The sequence below is a fragment of the Bubalus kerabau genome, chromosome 2 (genome assembly GCF_029407905.1).
Source record: "Bubalus kerabau isolate K-KA32 ecotype Philippines breed swamp buffalo chromosome 2, PCC_UOA_SB_1v2, whole genome shotgun sequence".
Taxonomy (NCBI): Eukaryota; Metazoa; Chordata; class Mammalia; order Artiodactyla; family Bovidae; genus Bubalus; species Bubalus kerabau.
The window spans coordinates 172,477,270-172,494,047 of record NC_073625.1 but is presented as its reverse complement, the minus strand read 5'-3'; the positions used below and the strand labels follow the sequence as shown (position 1 = coordinate 172,494,047).

At 37.4% G+C, this 16,778-nt stretch overlaps 1 protein-coding gene across 9 annotated transcripts in view; it reads left to right on the top strand.

Moving 5' to 3' along the window:
• The window catches only part of TRPC1 (transient receptor potential cation channel subfamily C member 1), a 60,598-nt gene extending 45,358 nt beyond the window's left edge, over positions 1 to 15,240 (top strand). For all 9 annotated transcript variants that reach the window (XM_055569437.1, XM_055569436.1, XM_055569439.1 and 6 more), the window contains 4 exons: positions 6,845 to 7,020; positions 11,620 to 11,821; positions 12,120 to 12,314; positions 13,337 to 15,240. In XM_055569437.1, the coding sequence (XP_055425412.1) occupies positions 6,845 to 7,020; positions 11,620 to 11,821; positions 12,120 to 12,314; positions 13,337 to 13,564 (801 nt within the window). In that variant the 3' untranslated portion in view covers positions 13,565 to 15,240. The remainder of the gene's footprint in view (positions 1 to 6,844; positions 7,021 to 11,619; positions 11,822 to 12,119; positions 12,315 to 13,336) is intronic.
• Positions 15,241 to 16,778: the final 1,538 nt, after the last annotated feature.

Below are 16,778 nucleotides of genomic sequence, written 5' to 3'. Positions count from 1 at the left end.
ACGGCTCCTGGGCTCTAGAGCACAGACCCAGTTGTTGTGTTCAGGCTTAGTCGCTCCTTGGCATGTGGGATCTTCCTGGAGCAGGGATTGAACCTGTGTCCCCTGCATTGGCAGGCAGATTCTTAACCACTGGACCACGAAGGAAGCCCAGAAAATAACATCATTTAGAGCTAAAAATGTCATAGTTTATGTAGTCTAGCTTTATACCTTATAGTACTTTTACAGTTAAGGAAATCGAGCTTTTATTTATTCAAAGTAATATGATTATTATTGAGAGAGTCCAGGGATAAATTCTGAGTCTCTTTACACTAAAGAAAGAACTCAGACTTGGTTGCATGTACCCCACAGATTTTGGTAGTTGGTTGTTCTTGAAAGGTGGGGTCAACTCTGCTTGTGACCAGCTCTACATAATACTCTGTTATTTTATAAGTCTGGATATCTGAGCAATATTCAGTCTTTCTTAAGTCAAAATTTACCAACAATTTAGATTCTTTTTTATATTTTTAAAGAAGATATTTTAAATAAAATGCATAATTACCTTCTCCAACAGAGATATGAAAACAAAATATGAAGGAAAAACCCAATTTGATTTGATTTGACTTGTGCTGCCATCCTTCACAGTGTTTCCTGAAATGTGGCTCCCTCAAGCCAAGCCCTGTGAGATGCTCTGCCTGAAATAAGTTTGGGACACACTGCATTCCATGTAGCCTCTTTTGGGAATTCACAGCACACATGGTGACATTAAAGCCTGTGAGGAAGAAGTAACGAAACTTGTTTAACCTTGTTCAAACTATCATCGCCTAAATTAACATCATACCCATTTTTCATGAAATATGCTCAGGTCTCTTTTTTTTCTCCAAAACATGATTTATGAAATACTGGTTTAGTTTGTCTATTATTTAAATGTTATTTTGATTTAATTTTGCCACTAGTATCTTCTATAAATGTTTTTAGCCAGGAGTCAGCAGTGTTTTTACATGCACATTGTTTTGTTTCTTAGCTAAAACCTAGTGGTATCACTAGGTTTCTATACTGGAAATTGCTTTATAGGTTTTTACGAAGGGTTAATAGGAGAAAGTATATTATTATTTCTTGGTAAATTATTTGTTTCTTTTTCTGATAACAGTTGAGTCAGGTCTTCCTGACTTAATCTCTTCCCAAAAGAACTGCAGATGTGTGTACAAATACTGCATAAATGGATATTTGTCTTTTCAACTGTGGTGTGTATTTTTCCTCCTCCAGCAGAGTACTTTATATTGTTCAAGTAGCCACAGAATTAACAAATAATTAAAGTCAAGCTAACAAATATTTATTTTGTTCCTGTTTTTTTAAAAAGGTCTATAAGTTAATCATAATATATGTTAAAAGGTTACGATCTAGTCCAGCAAATGAGTTTTTAAAAATTATCTCGGGACTTCCCTGGTGATCCAGTGGTTAAGACACCCTGTTCCCATTGCAGGGGGTGTGGGTTTGATCCCTATCAAGGAACTTGATCCCACATGTTGTGAAGTGTGGCCAAAAAATAAATAATAAAAATTATCTTTATTAAGATATCATTTTCCATACAGTAAAATGCACCCATCCTAACTGGATAGTTTGATAAGTTTTGCAAATGTATAAACTTGTTTAGAGTATGACTGCTTCTCAAGGTTGCAGGCTCCCTGCTCCAAGTCATTATATCAAGTCTGCATTCAGCAGGGAAAAGGGGAAGGGCAGAAAGCATGAGCCTGCTGTCTTTCTTTTTTTCTACAGGAGGACAGTTAGTTTTCCTCAAGGCCCACCAGATACTTTCACTTATAACTCATTGGCCAGAATAGGGTCACATGGCTATTTGTGTCTCTGAAGAGATGAGTACTCTTTTAATTGAGCATGCTGTGTCGTGCCATGCTGTACTAAGTTGCTGACTCTTTGCAACCCTGTGGACTGTAGCCCCCCAGGCTCCTCTGTCTATAGGTTTTTCTAGGCAAGAACAGTGGAGTGGGTTGCCCTCCTCCAAGGGATCTCCCCGACCCAGGGATCGAATCTGTGTTTCTTATGTCTCCTGCATTGGCAGGTGGGTTCTTTACCGCTAGTGCCACTTGAGAAGCCCTTAATTGAACATATTGCCCCCCGAGAAACTAAGGTCTGGTTAGTCAGAAAGAGGATGAAAAATAGAAATTGAATAGGAATCTGTGGAGTCCTGTCTTCAGGTGTTTATTTTAAAAATTTCTCCAATGAAGACATTTGTTTTCCAGACTAGTCATATTAACATGACAGACTTGTATAACATATTAGTGAGAAAGAAGTCTAAATCATTTTGTGCAGAAGATTTGTAAAACATTTTTTTCTGTTTTGTTAATCATAAGCCAGGAACTCACTTAAAATAGATTGACCCAGTTGTGAGGAAAATTGACAATAAGTTAACTACTTTAGCTAAAGTGTAACTTTTTTTCTTTACATACATAACCTGCTATATCAGATACTGTTTTTATGTGATTCCTGCAGTTGTCTGTTAAATTTATCTCCATAACTAACTAACATTATTTAACATTATTTAACATAAATTACTAACATTTTGTCCTTCCAAATTTTTGTAGATTTAGAAGCTGACAGACTTTTATTGTAACTGATTATATAGTAGGAGTCTAGTTCTCTCCCTTAGTTAGAATGACCATGATTTATTATTCTTATAGAGACACTTTGCAGAATGAAAAGATGTTTTTCATTACTAAGTTGGGACGACAGCTCTGAACTGGAGCTATAGCAGGCAAATCAAGGTCATAGAATTATCCTGTATGGGACATATAAAATGATCCTGATTCGGCAGTGATTGACTCTTAGAAGAGACAAACATAAATATTGGTATAAAGTGAAAAATATAGAGATTACATACAAAGGACTTGGGGGCATGACTGAGGGGGTGCTTAGAGAGAGTCAGGAAGCTTGAGTTGTGATTTCTCTGTGTGTTTTGTATATTAACCCCTTATCAGATACATTGTTTGCAAATATCTTCTCCCATGCAGTGTGCTGGCTTTTAATTTTGTTGATGGTTTCCCCTGCTGTGCAAAAGGTTTTAAGTTTCAGTAGGTCCCATTTATTTTTGTTTTTGCCTCCCTTGCCATTCAACATATCCAAAGATGTATTGCTAAGACCAGTGACAAAAAGTAAACTGCTTGTGTTTTCTTATAGGGGTTCTGTGGCTTCAGGTTTTTGTATATGGTGTGAGAAATGTAGTCCACTTTGATTGTTTTGACAGATATAAAGGACGTTTTGGGCATGAATAGCTTGATTAGATTGGAGAAGGCAATGGCACCCCACTCCAATACTCTTACCTGGAAAATTCTATGGACAGAGGAGCTTAGTGGGCTGCAGTCCATGGGATCACGAAGAGTCGGACACGACTGAGCGACTTCACTTTCACTTTTCACTTTCATGCACTGGAGAAGGAAATGGCAACCCACTCCAGTGTTCTTGCCTGGAGAATCCCAGGGACGGCGGGGCCTGGTGGGCTGCCGTCTGTGGAGTCGCACAGAGTCGGACACGGCTGAAGTGACTTAGCAGTAGCAGCAGCAGCTTGATTAGATAGAACTTTTCTACAAATAATTATGGGTTTGTCTCAAGAAAGATTTGGAAGAATGACTAGAAGTTATTTTTGTAATTCTTGTCAACAACTTTTTAAATTTAACACATGATATGCACCCTAATGATATCAACTCTTTCTTCTATCAGGCATTTAGCATATGTCTGCTACTTTACATAGTGCTCTGTATATGAGGCTTTTTCTTATGTTAAATTATTTCATAAGGATATCTTGGCTTCCTAGGTGGCTCAGTGGTAAAGAACCCGCCTGCCAATGCAGGAGACACAAGAAACTTGGGTTTGATCCCTGGGTTGGGAAGATTCCCCTGGAGTAGGAAATGACAACCCACTCCAGTATTCTGCCTGGAAAACCCCATGGACAGAGGAGCCTGGCGGGCTGCAGTCCATGGGGTCGCAAAGAGTCGGACACGACTGAGTGACAGAGCACACATAAGGATGTCTTGGGCTTCCCTGGTGGCTCAGATGGTAAAGAGTCTGCCTGCAATGCATAAGACCCAGGTTCAGTCCCTGGGTTGGGAGGATCCCCTGGAGAAGGAAATAGCTACCCACTGCAGTGTTCTTGCCTGGAGAGTTCCATGGACAGAAGAGCCTGGTGGGCTCCTAGATAATACATCTTAAAAGTAGTATTAACCTATTAAAAGATAGGATTCTCATGGTGCCTTGGTATTTCTATATAAAAGGATGTATTAATTTTCAGTCACAAAAAAAAAATATGTTCATCACATTCATAGCTTTAGTGTTCTCCTTTTTCCTTCTATTATCGTAGTAGTTTTCTTTAATTTCCATTTTTCTGATTACTAGGAAAATATTTTTCTCTGTGTATACTATTGTATAAATTTCAATATTAATTTTTAAATTACTATGTTTTTTACTACTTACTGTTCACATTTCTCAAGTAAAACTGCTAAGTAGTTTTAAATAAATAAAATAAGTAAATATTTAAGGAAGCATGATTGTTATTTTTACAAATAAGCCTTGTAATATTTCTCAGACTAAAATTAGTTTACTACTTTTCATGTTTGCCTTTCACATGTTCAAGCTAATGTCCACATCAGTGATATCCACTGTAGCTAATTTTGGTTCTTCCATCTTATACAAGGATTAATATCATGTTTTTAAAAAACAAGTCATGAAGTTTGTGGTGTTCTTATCAATTATTGCTCATCTTGATACTGAAATTGAATTTCAGTCTTTAAAACTTAGTAATATTAAATGAAGAATTTTACTTTCGGACTTAATTTTTGAAATTACCTTTAAGCTCGCAGTGTCTAAATTTTCTTCAAATTTAGTCTTTTCTATCATTATCTAAAGCAGTTATTGTATTCTTAACCGTCATACATTATTAGGTTCTCTACTAACATGACATGGCTTAGTTCTAAGCACTTATAATCTGAATAAATGATTTCTTTCCAAAATGACATAATAAAGCTATTCTTGATGAAGAGAGAAATGGATTTCTTCTCTTCCTCACACAGTTTGAGCTTTCCAATTCTAAAAGCTCTCTGTTTCTTCCATCAGAATTTTGCAAGAGAGCCAAGTGAGGGAAGCATGAGATTTTGAAAACTAGCACATGCTGATCAAATGCACAGACATCAGGCCTGGTGGACCTCTCCACTCCAAGTTGCCTGAAACACTAGCTTGTGCTGTGCCTGAAAATTTTAGCACCTCTTCTACTTAATTAGCTGGCTCCCTTTAGTGGGCTGGAGGGGCTTGGCCACTTGCCTGCTCCTACTGTTTGTAACATTGGCAACTGGCATATGTAATGTTGGCAGGCTTGAGGCAGTTCAGAATTTTATTTTAAGTTGGATTAACAAACCATATAAATTTGACCTGGTTACATTTGAGGAAGGATTATTTCTAAACACTAACTTTTTTTATCTTAAAAAATGCGTATAGCAAAGAAGATTCAAAGAAGTGTAAAGTGAGAAAGTATGCCTTCCACACCGCTAGTCCTATAGGTAGGCACTGTTAATGGTTTCTTGTGTAAACTTTAAGGAATCTCCTGTGCATATCAAACTTTACCTATATGAAAAAATATATTTGATCTATTCTTTAAAAAACAGCTGTTATAATACTATCATGTACCTTGCTTTTTTGGACGTAATATTTTCTAGGTACCTTTCTACGTCACCACATCGAACTCCATTCTTTGTAACAACAGCTTTAGAATGTTCTAATTTTTGCTACAATGCTCCAGTGAAAATCCTTGTATGTAATGCATCTTTGTGTACTTCCTATGGGCTAAATTCCTAGGCATAGAATTTCAGGGTCAAAAGGTTATGTTAAATAGGTCTCCAAATTTGTATGGAATTTATGAAAAGCACCTATTCCCCAGATTTTGAAAGAGTATTGAAGGAGAATGAAATTAGGCTTGAATAAAGCTTCAGATGCGCTGCTACTGCTGCTGCTAAGTCGCTCCAGTCGTGTCCGACTCTGTGCAACCCCGTAGACGGCAGCCCACCAGGCTTCCCTGTCCCTGGGATTCTCCAGGCAAGAACACTGGAGTGGGTTGCCATTTCCTTCTCCAGTGCATGAAAGTGAAAAGTGAAAGTGAAGTCGCTCAGTCATGTCTGACTCTTGGCAGCCCTATGGACTGTAGCCTACCAGGATCCTCTGACCATGGGATTTTCCAGGCAAGAGTACTGGAGTGGGGTGCCATTGCCAGATGCGCTACACATATCTAAATTACAAAAGATACTCACATACAAATATTAGACCCTCTCATTTGACTTAACTCATATACTTTTTTCTTAATAGACCTCAAATGAAAATTCATCGCCCTGGCAACAGAGATTAGGTCAGTCCTCAAGGAGGAAATGCTGTTCTTTAAGAAGTGGTTTAGAATTGGTTACAAAATTTGAAAACTTAATGTCAAAATAGTTTTGTATTTGTAAACTTTACGGAACTATAAATGTAAGCATTTATTTCCCTTTAGGTTTTAACAAGAAATTTTCCTTTCATCGCTTGCAAATTAGGCCTTTTCTTCCATCTCCATGCCTCTTCCTCTACCTTCATAGCAACACTATCTTCTGCAGACTCGGTCCAGATTCAAGAAATGTACCATCTAACACTCGCAGTGCTGGCATGATCAGAATGGCTTTTTGTCTGGTAACTGGATTTTTGATGTTTAAAAGTGCCAAAATATCTCACAGGGGAAAAAGAAGAATAGCCTTGTGGATCATATATTTTCTTGCCTGGTCATTTAGTTTTTCATATTTTTGTTTTCCAGATGATTTTAATGAACACTTATGTAATATTTCCACAGATTTCAATGGGACAGATGTTACAAGATTTTGGAAAATTTCTTGGAATGTTTCTTCTTGTTTTGTTTTCTTTCACAATTGGGCTGACACAACTGTATGATAAAGGCTACACTCCCAAAGAACAGAAGGACTGTGTAGGCATATTCTGTGAACAGCAAAGCAATGACACCTTCCATTCGTGAGTGTCTTTTAAAATTTTAGTAAACATATTTCTTTCTGCCCTGTTATGTGTGAATTCATACCTATAGAACTAGAACTTCATATTTTCTTTAAGATACGCCTTTTGAATAAGAAATACTTACTTGCCATGAATCATTTGATAATCATCAACAACAAACACCTTCAAAATGCCAGACACTGTTCTAAGTGCTAAAGAAATGAAGTATCAGTGAACAAAAACTACTCTCATGGAGTTTATTTCCTGGTGAGGTGATACAGGCAGTAAAAATAAGAATAAGCTGTGAAATTAAAAGACTTGGAAGAAAAGCTATGACAAACCTAGATAACATATTAAAAAGTAGAAACATTACTTTGCCGACAGTGGTCTGTCTAGTCAAAGCTATGGTTTTTCCAGTAGTCATGTATGGATGTGAGAGTTGGACCATTAAGAAAGCTGAATGCTGAAAAATTGATTTTTGAACTGTGGTGTTGGAGAAGACTCTTTGAGAGTCCCTTGGACTGCAAGGAGATCCAATCAGTCCATCCTAAAGGAAATCTTCAGTCCTGAATATTCACTGGAAGGACTGATGCTGAAGCAGAAGCTGCAGTATTTTGGCCACCTGATGGGAAGAGCTGACTCATTGGAGAAAGATTGGGAAAGACTGAAGGCAAAAGGAGAGGAGGCAGCAGAAGATGAGATGTTTAGGTAGCATTACCGACTCAGTGGACATGAGTTTGAGCAAACTTAGGGAGATGGTGGACAGGGAAGCCAGATGTGCTCAGTTCATGGGGTCGCAAAGAGTCTGACATGAACTGAACTGATATTACACAATATTGATAAGGACCAGTAGCCCAAGGAAAGCTTGGGCCAAGGAGGATTTTTGTATAAGAGGGTGTGTAGCTTTAGTTAGATAGGAGGTTAGGGAAGCCCTCACAAAAGATGACGTTCAAGTAAAGCTATAAAGCTGGTGAAGGATCAAGCCATGAAGAAGAATCTGGAGGAAGAGAGCTGGGAGATAAGGGAATGGCAAAGGCAAACGCCCTGAGATGAGAGTGTAACTAGCATGCTCAAGGAAAAGCCAGAAGTCTAGATGGTATGTAGTGAATCAGAGGAAGAGTTGTAGATTGACTCAGGAAGGTAATGGGGAATTGGGCTTCCCTGGTAGCTCAGACAGTAGAGAGTCTTCCTGCAATGGAGGAGACCTGGGTTCAGTCCCTGGGTCGGGAAGATCCCCTGGAGAAGGGAATGGCAACCCACTCCAGTATTCTTGCCTGAAGAATCCCATGGGCAGAGGAGCCTGGCAGGCTGTAGTCCATGGGGTCAAAACGCATGACTGAGCTCATGACTGAGTTGCTCATAACTGAGCAACTAATACTTTCACTTTCAATGGGGAATAAAGCAGATCAAGATGGGAGAATAAGAGAACATGGAGCTCACCTCCCTCCACAAACATATCAAAAATGCATCTACATGTGGAATAATTCTCAGTGAAAGCCAGCTGGAAATGGGCAGAAGGACTCCAATACAACCAAGGCTGTAAGAAAGGTACACATGTAATCGGGCAGGATGAGAAGAAAGTGACTAATCAGGGCCCGTACCCCTATGGGGGGATTCAAAGGAAAAGGGAGATTACACAGGTGGACACTTACCCTGGGGAGTGAGTGGGTCAAACCACAGACTCTCCTAGTCTGGGTTCTATGCATAGGATGCAAGCTGCCTTAGCTGGTTGTTTGGAGAATCCCTGGGACACATAGAAAGACTGGAGAAGCCTGGACTCCCAACTCATGAGGAGTGCAGGTGCTGGCTTGCCCCTGGCTAGGGCAGAGGGAGGTCTGCCCTAGTGGCTTCCAGGTTTCCTCTGACCAGCTCACTGCTCTCCCCAGCCTGAACTGAGTGAATACCCTGGCCTTGCTCATTCTACGTCACAGCATGTCCCCGGATCTAGGGCATCAGGACCTGGGAAAAGACTCGATCTTGAGACACAGAGGCAACTCAGTCCTGGAGTGTAGCCCAGGGGAGGAGGCAGTCGCTGTTGTTGGAGCTTACTCCAGGGGCACTCTGGAAGCAATCCATAGTTTTGACAGCAGCATAGCTGCTGGGTTTCCTGTGACCACCTTGCTGTGTGCCCAAATCCAATCTGAGTGAATGCTCTGGCCCCACTCGCTCCACACCACAGTGCCGCACTCAGTGGCCGTGACCAGCAAAGAAACACAACCACGGGCCACATCTGAATGGAGCCATGGACACTTAACATGGGTCTCTGTAGCGCATGGGACTCTGTAAGTACACGAGCCCCATTTGCTTCAGCACTCCCCTCCTTTGGGGCAAAGATCCTGGTGTGGGGGGAAGAAAAAACACACACACTTAAAAGGAACAGATCCAGCTCCAGATTGACTCTCAGGGCTTCTACTCCAGCAGCTTGGGAGTAGATCCCACCCCTGACCACAGGGCGGTGATGGCCACTGAGCAGAGAGATGTCCCTTCTCACACCCTGCATGGGCTCTAGACCTTCCATCTCCAGCCATTCCCCCACCAAGGTGAGAGCTGCCAGCACATCCTGAGGAGAGATTGGTGTCTGCATCAAATCCAGCCATCCCACCAAATCCTATGGGGACACCCATAAGAACACCTCTTCAAGACCACAGTAGGCACCTGTTTCATCTAAATTCATAGAGGCAGAGAAAGTTAAGTAAAATGAAAAGGCAGAGGAACTACTCTCACTTGAGAAAGAGAAAAACCTTGAGAAGATAATGAAACAAATAATTAACCAGATAAAGAATTCAAATCATTGGTAATAAAAATGCTAACTAAATTAGTTTACATCAAGAGAACGTATCTAAACAAAGATCATTTTAGCAAGGAACTAGAAAATATAAAAAAAGACTCAAAAATAAGCAATTCAGTATGCACACCTATGGTTAATTCATGTTTATGTATGACAGAAATCAAACCAATATTGTAAAACATTATCAATCAATTGTAAATATTAAAACAAAAATAGGTAATTCAATATCTGAAATAAAAAAACACTGAATAGCAGACTGTGTGACACAGAAGAACTCATAAGTGGTTTAGAAGATGGAATAATGGAAATTACCCAATCAGAACAGCAGAAAGGAAGACAGTGAAAAAAAGCAAAAGCAGTCCACTAGATTTCTAGGATAACATTAAGCAAATAAGCATTCGCATAATAGTTCTAGAAGGAGACAGAGAGCGAGAAGGGGATTGAAAATGTATTTGAAGACATTATGCCTGAAACTTTCCCAAACCTGAAGAAGGAAAGGGATATCCAGGTACAGGAAGCACAGAGGGTCCCAAGAAAGAGGAAACCAAACAGACCCACATCAAGACATATCATAAGTAACGTAGCAAAAGTTAGAATTCCAAAGGCATCGAGGGAATAATAGTCATATACAAGGGAACTGCATAAGGTTATCAGCTGCTTGCTCTGCAGAAACTTTGCAGATGATAGGGAGAGTCATGATTTATTCAGTGCTGAGAGGGAAAAACCTATAACTTAGGATACTCTACCCAGCAAGATCATCATTTAGAGGAGAGATAACTTAACAGAGCATCAAAAACTAAAAGAATTCATCAATATGGAGCCTAACCTAAAAGAAATGTTGAAGGGTCTTCTCTAAATGGAAAAGAAATAAGAATCTATAGGAAAGGGAAAATCCCACTAGGAAAGGCAGGTATAGAGTAAGGATTGAAGATCACTTTAAAAAGTGATAGATTAAAAGAAAAAACACATAAAAGCAACTATAAATACAGTAAACAGTTGAGAGATAATCATGAAGATGTAAAATATGACATCAAAAACTGTGGGTGAGTGGGTAAAAAAAGTGTAGATCTTTTAGAATGTGTTTGAACTTAAATGACTGTCAGTCTAAAACAAGTAGGTATAGGCCAATGTATATGAGCCCTATGGTAAAGGACCCATCAATAGATGAATGGATTAAGAAAATGGGGTGTGTACACACACACACACACACACACACTGGAGTGTTACTCAACCATAAAAATGAAATTCTGCCATTTGCAACAATGTGCATGGACCTGGGTAATACTATGTTTAGTGAAATAAGTCAGAGACAAATACTATATAATGTATTGTGGCATCTAAAACATAATACAAATGAATGCATATGCTGAACAGGATAGAGATTCACAGACATAGAAAACAAACCTGTGGTTACCAAAGGGGAGAAGGTGGGGTTAATCAACTATACTTCAGAGAAAAAAAGGAAGGGGAAAAAGGAAAGGTAATAGGATCACGTAGGACCTTGTTGGCTCTTGTATGGACTTTGGGCATTGGAGCTCGAGAGCCATTTGAAGTTTTTAAATAAGTGGCACAGTCCTGTTAAGTATTAACAGGATCATAGGCTGCTGTGTTGCGAAAGACAGAACAGTAGTAAGAGATTAAACAGAAATGGTTTGTCTTCCTTTTGAGTTTGTTTCCTTGTTTATAGTAAGGCATATCTGTGATGCTGGGTCCATCCTTAGTTATTTTACAAAATATCTATTCTTTATGTAATGTTGTATTAATAAATTCTTTATCTTTGCTAAATAGCGTCTTAGAATGCCTTTCAAATAGAAATATAATTGTCTTCACAGGTTCATCGGCACTTGCTTTGCTTTGTTCTGGTATATTTTCTCCTTAGCACATGTGGCAATCTTTGTCACAAGATTTAGCTACGGAGAAGAATTACAGTCCTTCGTCGGAGCTGTTATTGTTGGGACATACAACGTTGTGGTTGTGATAGTACTTACCAAGCTGCTGGTGGCAATGCTTCATAAAAGTTTTCAGTTGATAGCAGTAAGTATTCATTCTTATAAAATTTTATATTCTCTTCAGGTCATACCAAATGTATATATTAGGTAAGACAACCAAAGATTTAAAAGAATTAAGAATTAGTATCTTTTAAAAATTAAATGTAAATTGTTTTAAAATTTAAATAATGTATATTAATTGCAAGTTTGGAACAAAATTTTTACCTCCAAGGTGTGGAAACATTTGAACAGTTTTAAGCAGTCCATACCAGTCCCACTACGTATGTACGCGTGTATGCATGCCTAATCATATCCTGTGTTAGTTTTTCATTTGCCTCTTATAGAATCATGAAGACAAAGAATGGAAGTTTGCGCGAGCAAAATTGTGGCTTAGCTACTTTGATGACAAATGTACATTACCCCCACCTTTCAACATCATTCCTTCGCCAAAGACTATCTGCTATATGATTAGTAGCCTGAGTAAGTGGATTTGCTCTCATACATCAAAAGGCAAGGTTAAACGGCAGAACAGCTTGAAGGTAAGAAGTTAGATGTTTGAACTGCAACATGATAATTTTAATAATTCCTAATTTCAGATGTTTCCTAAAGCATAAATATACAGAGTCCTAAGGGCTAAGATTTATGCTGTTTTATACTAATTTGTTGTAGTCATAAAGGAATTAGCAAAATAGCTTAAGAAAACAAGGGCTAATCCTATATCCCTAATGCATGGCATAGAACCTATCATAAAGTACGGATTCAATAAATATTTACTGAAAATGCAAGAGAGGTGTGATTTTTTTTCATGAATTCTCATCTCACAGTTTTAGAACAAGGAAAATATTCAAGATATCTAGCCTGTCAGCATAAATAAAGAGTGACTCCCAGAGTGAACTCATATTTTTTTCATTCTTTTTGAAAGTTGTTTAATATATGAATAATTCAATCCATGTTGCTATAAACCAGAAGTTGGCAAACCTTTTCTGTAAAAGACCAGATAATTAATATTTTAGATTTTGTGGGCCATGACAAAATTACAGATTTTATGTGGGTAGTAATATAACAAGAGAGAAAACAAATTTCCATAAAACTTTTATTGATGAAATTAAAAATACAACAATAATTGAGTAATACTTCTTTATATATAATATAGGTCCATTGATGAAAAGAGTGGAATTCTATTTTGGAATAACCCATTTTGTTTAATCGGGGTTCAAAGTTAGTATTCCCCATCATCAAGTTAGTTACACATGTTCATCCATAAAAGCCACTCTTCGCTCATAGGCCGTCAGATATAAGAAGTGGGCCATATTTGGCCTGTGGGTCGTAAGTTTGCTAATCCCTACTATAAACTAAGGATTTTAAACTAAGATAAGCATACAGGTAAATGAGTAAAACAAATATGCAGGGCATATTTATTTGAAACATGTTGAATATTAAAAAATATCATCTAATAAAGCATTACAAATATGTATTTGTATCTGTAAACTTTTTTAAAAATTCACCTCATTTAAATATTTTCTCACATACATTATAAGTTTCGTATTATTTTGTTTTGAAGGAATGGAGAAACTTGAAACAAAAGAGAGATGAAAACTACCAAAAAGTGATGTGCTGTCTGGTGCATCGCTACTTGACTTCCATGAGACAGAAGATGCAAAGTACAGATCAGGCGACTGTGGAAAATCTAAACGAACTGCGCCAAGATCTGTCAAAGTTCCGAAATGAAATAAGGGATTTACTTGGCTTTCGGACTTCAAAATATGCTATGTTTTATCCAAGAAATTAGCCATTTTCTAAATCGTGTAGAGAATAATTTTCAATATTATAAATCTAAAAGACTGCATTTGCATAACTTACATTAAATTAATAAGATATATATTGAAATAAAGAATTATGTAAAAGCCATTCTTTGAAATATTTATAGCATAAATATATGTTATGTAAAGTATGTATATAGGATTAGTTTTTTTAAAACCTTCTGTCAGTGGCTTTTTGCAGGAGTAAAACAGATTGAGTAGATAGATTTTGGTTAGCATGCTGTTTAGTTTTCTTGTTTAAATAGTGCTTAATTTTTTCCTTTCTGCTTAAGAAGCGCAATTAGAACTGTCTTAACTATTGCCAGAAGGTTTTGTAAAAATGAAGATCAGCAAAGGTGGACTGATCTTTCATATGACACACTTGAGATACAGAAGTCATGTTTTTAAAAATCTTTGTTTTAGGAGTTTACATATAGTTCAGTATTTATTGTTTCAAAATATAGGTTTGCCTAAAACAGTAGTCTGTTTTGTTCTTTTTTTATAATCTTAAGCAGCAAAGATAAAGCTCTAATGAATATTTGAATCTATTTATGTGTCTATACATTAAATTCACTTCAATGAATTTGTTATTGTAATATATTTACTTTTACATGGTTGTAATCACTTTATATCTTTAATTTTTCTTTTTTTCACTTAATAGTATTTTATATATACATTTTCATTTATTGATAGTCAGTCCACATATTTAAATTTTTATAGAATTATATAGCTTTTGAAAAATATAGTTAGTAGACTTTCATTTTGTAGCTATGGAGTATTTGATTATGTTTATAAGTTTGCACAACTGCTTCTGTGAAATTAGGTATTTATTGGCTTTTATTTTTTTTATTATCATGGTAGTGATGTAATTTTTTTTCAAGTTAGAGTGAATGTTCCTAGTTATAAAGCTAACTCAAAATAAGGACTTAGAAGATAATTCTTTAGCATGTTTGGTCACAGCCTGTTTTGTTTTTGTAAACATTGAAAGACCTTTTAATGTAAGGATTTGTCATATTTTTGAACTAAGGTTCTTGATCTTGTCTCCCAAAGAATTGCCCAGGATTTAGCAGAGCTGCTATAAAAGTGACTTCCTGCTTACTTGTTGCTCATTCTTGACGCTTAGAATAAAAAGCATTGACTTTTTAAATAGAATAAAATATATATTTAAATTTTTTCCTGTGTTCATATAAGGGATATAGGTAACATTTTTCATAGGGTACTGCTTATATATTCTTGCAGCATTTCCAGTTAAGAGGTTATTATGTATATACAATTATCTTCTTAACTGAATGTCTGATGGTCTTAAGGCCACAGGGTGCGGGTAGCCCTTGGTCTGTAAGCACCACCAATCCAGGGATCATGTTGAAATAGTATTGTGTTTCGTCTTGCTTTTTACTTTTTATTTTTTAATTTCTAAATTGTAAGTGTTCCCTCTTTTGGGCAAATTCTTATAAAAATGTTTATTGTAAAGTTATATATTTTGTCTATGATGGGATTATGCACTTCCCAATTGGGATTTTACATCAGGGTTTTTAGTCATTCTAAAAAATATCTAATTATTAAATCAAAATATTTATAGAGTGCCTACTGTATGCATGAGTTACTTATGAGGTATATTTTGAATGACAGCATATTGTAAGAAAAAAGGTAAATAAAACTTGACACTAGATTATAAAATGGCAGAGTCTGTTCATTATATTATTATATACTTTGAGATATAATTCACATATCATAAAATTCTCTCTTTTAATTGCACAGTTCCCTGATTTTTTATTTTTTTAAATTATGGCAACAAAGTTCTAAAATTCAAAGTGTAACATCAGACCCTTATATATCCCTTCCTCCCTGTGGTGGCAATCACCTTTAACTCTTGTAGCTATTTCTTCTTATATTTGTAAATACAATATTTTGAAATGATATGTCTATACAAACACCCTGTATATGAGTATTTATTGCAACTTTATTCAAGATCCCAAGTTGAAAACAACCAAATGCCCTTAAACTGGTGAATGGATAAGTAAATCATACATCCATACAGTGGATATCTTCTCAGCAATAAAAAGGCATTGTATGAGCCAGAGTTCAGTCAGAGAAGCAGAACTACTAAGATATTTGCAGGCACACCTGTATGTGTGAGTGATTTGTTTACAGGGATTTGACATTACACAATTACTGGATTGGATAAGTAGTCTCCAGCTCTGTTTTTATATCTAATTCTGGAGCTTGAAGTTCATAGGGTAGGCTGTTGGGAGAGGAAGACAGATGTCAAAGTGGAGGAAACACAGACAAGCTAGAACCCATGCGGATGGACTGAGACCCATGTCACTTGTCACTGTCTCCAGCCTTGATGATTTGGGTATCCTGTGGGAGAAGTTACCCTTTGGCACGTTGATGAACACACTTGGCCCAGGAATCAGAGAAACTGAAGGACAGTCCAAGGAAAAGTGGAACAGTTATAGTCCTGGCTGCTGCCCCTCACCAACCAGTTGATCCAGGAGATAAGTTTCAACCTGTGTCAACTATGAAAGGGCCTGGAAAAAAAATCCCAAATGCCTCCTGCTCCACTTCTGCCCTCCAAATTTCACACTGAAATGTGTCTTGGGGCCCACCCTACTTGTTGGCATACAATGGAGAGAATTCTGGGAAACATAATTCAGCCTGCCCAAGTTGACACAGAAACAAACTGTTGATGTATGCGGTAACATAGATGATTCTTAGAAGTACTATGCCACCTAAGGAAGCTTGTCACAAAAGGCTACAGGCTTGAGATTCCATGAGTATGACATCTTAGAAAAAATGGGTTACCAGGATCTGGTGGGAGGAGAAGATTGATTGCAAAACTCATCAAACTATACATTTTAAAAGCGAGAATTACGCTTTAGAAAACCTGACAAAAATACATAATATTACAACATACCAAAATAAAGAGCCAAGAAAATAATAGTAGAGGGACTTCCTGGCAGTCCATTGGTTAAGACTGCACTTCCACTACATGGGGCTCGAGTCCCATCCCTAGCTGAGGAACTAAGATCCTGCCTGCTGTGTGGTGCAGCACCCCCAAGGAAACAGTAGAATTTGTGATTTATTACCACTCCACAAGGAAGCAATGGAATTTTTTTGGCCACACCACTTGGCACAGGTGATCTTAATAGTATCCCTGCCAGGGATTGAACCTGCGTCCCTTGCAGTGAAAGCACAGAGTCC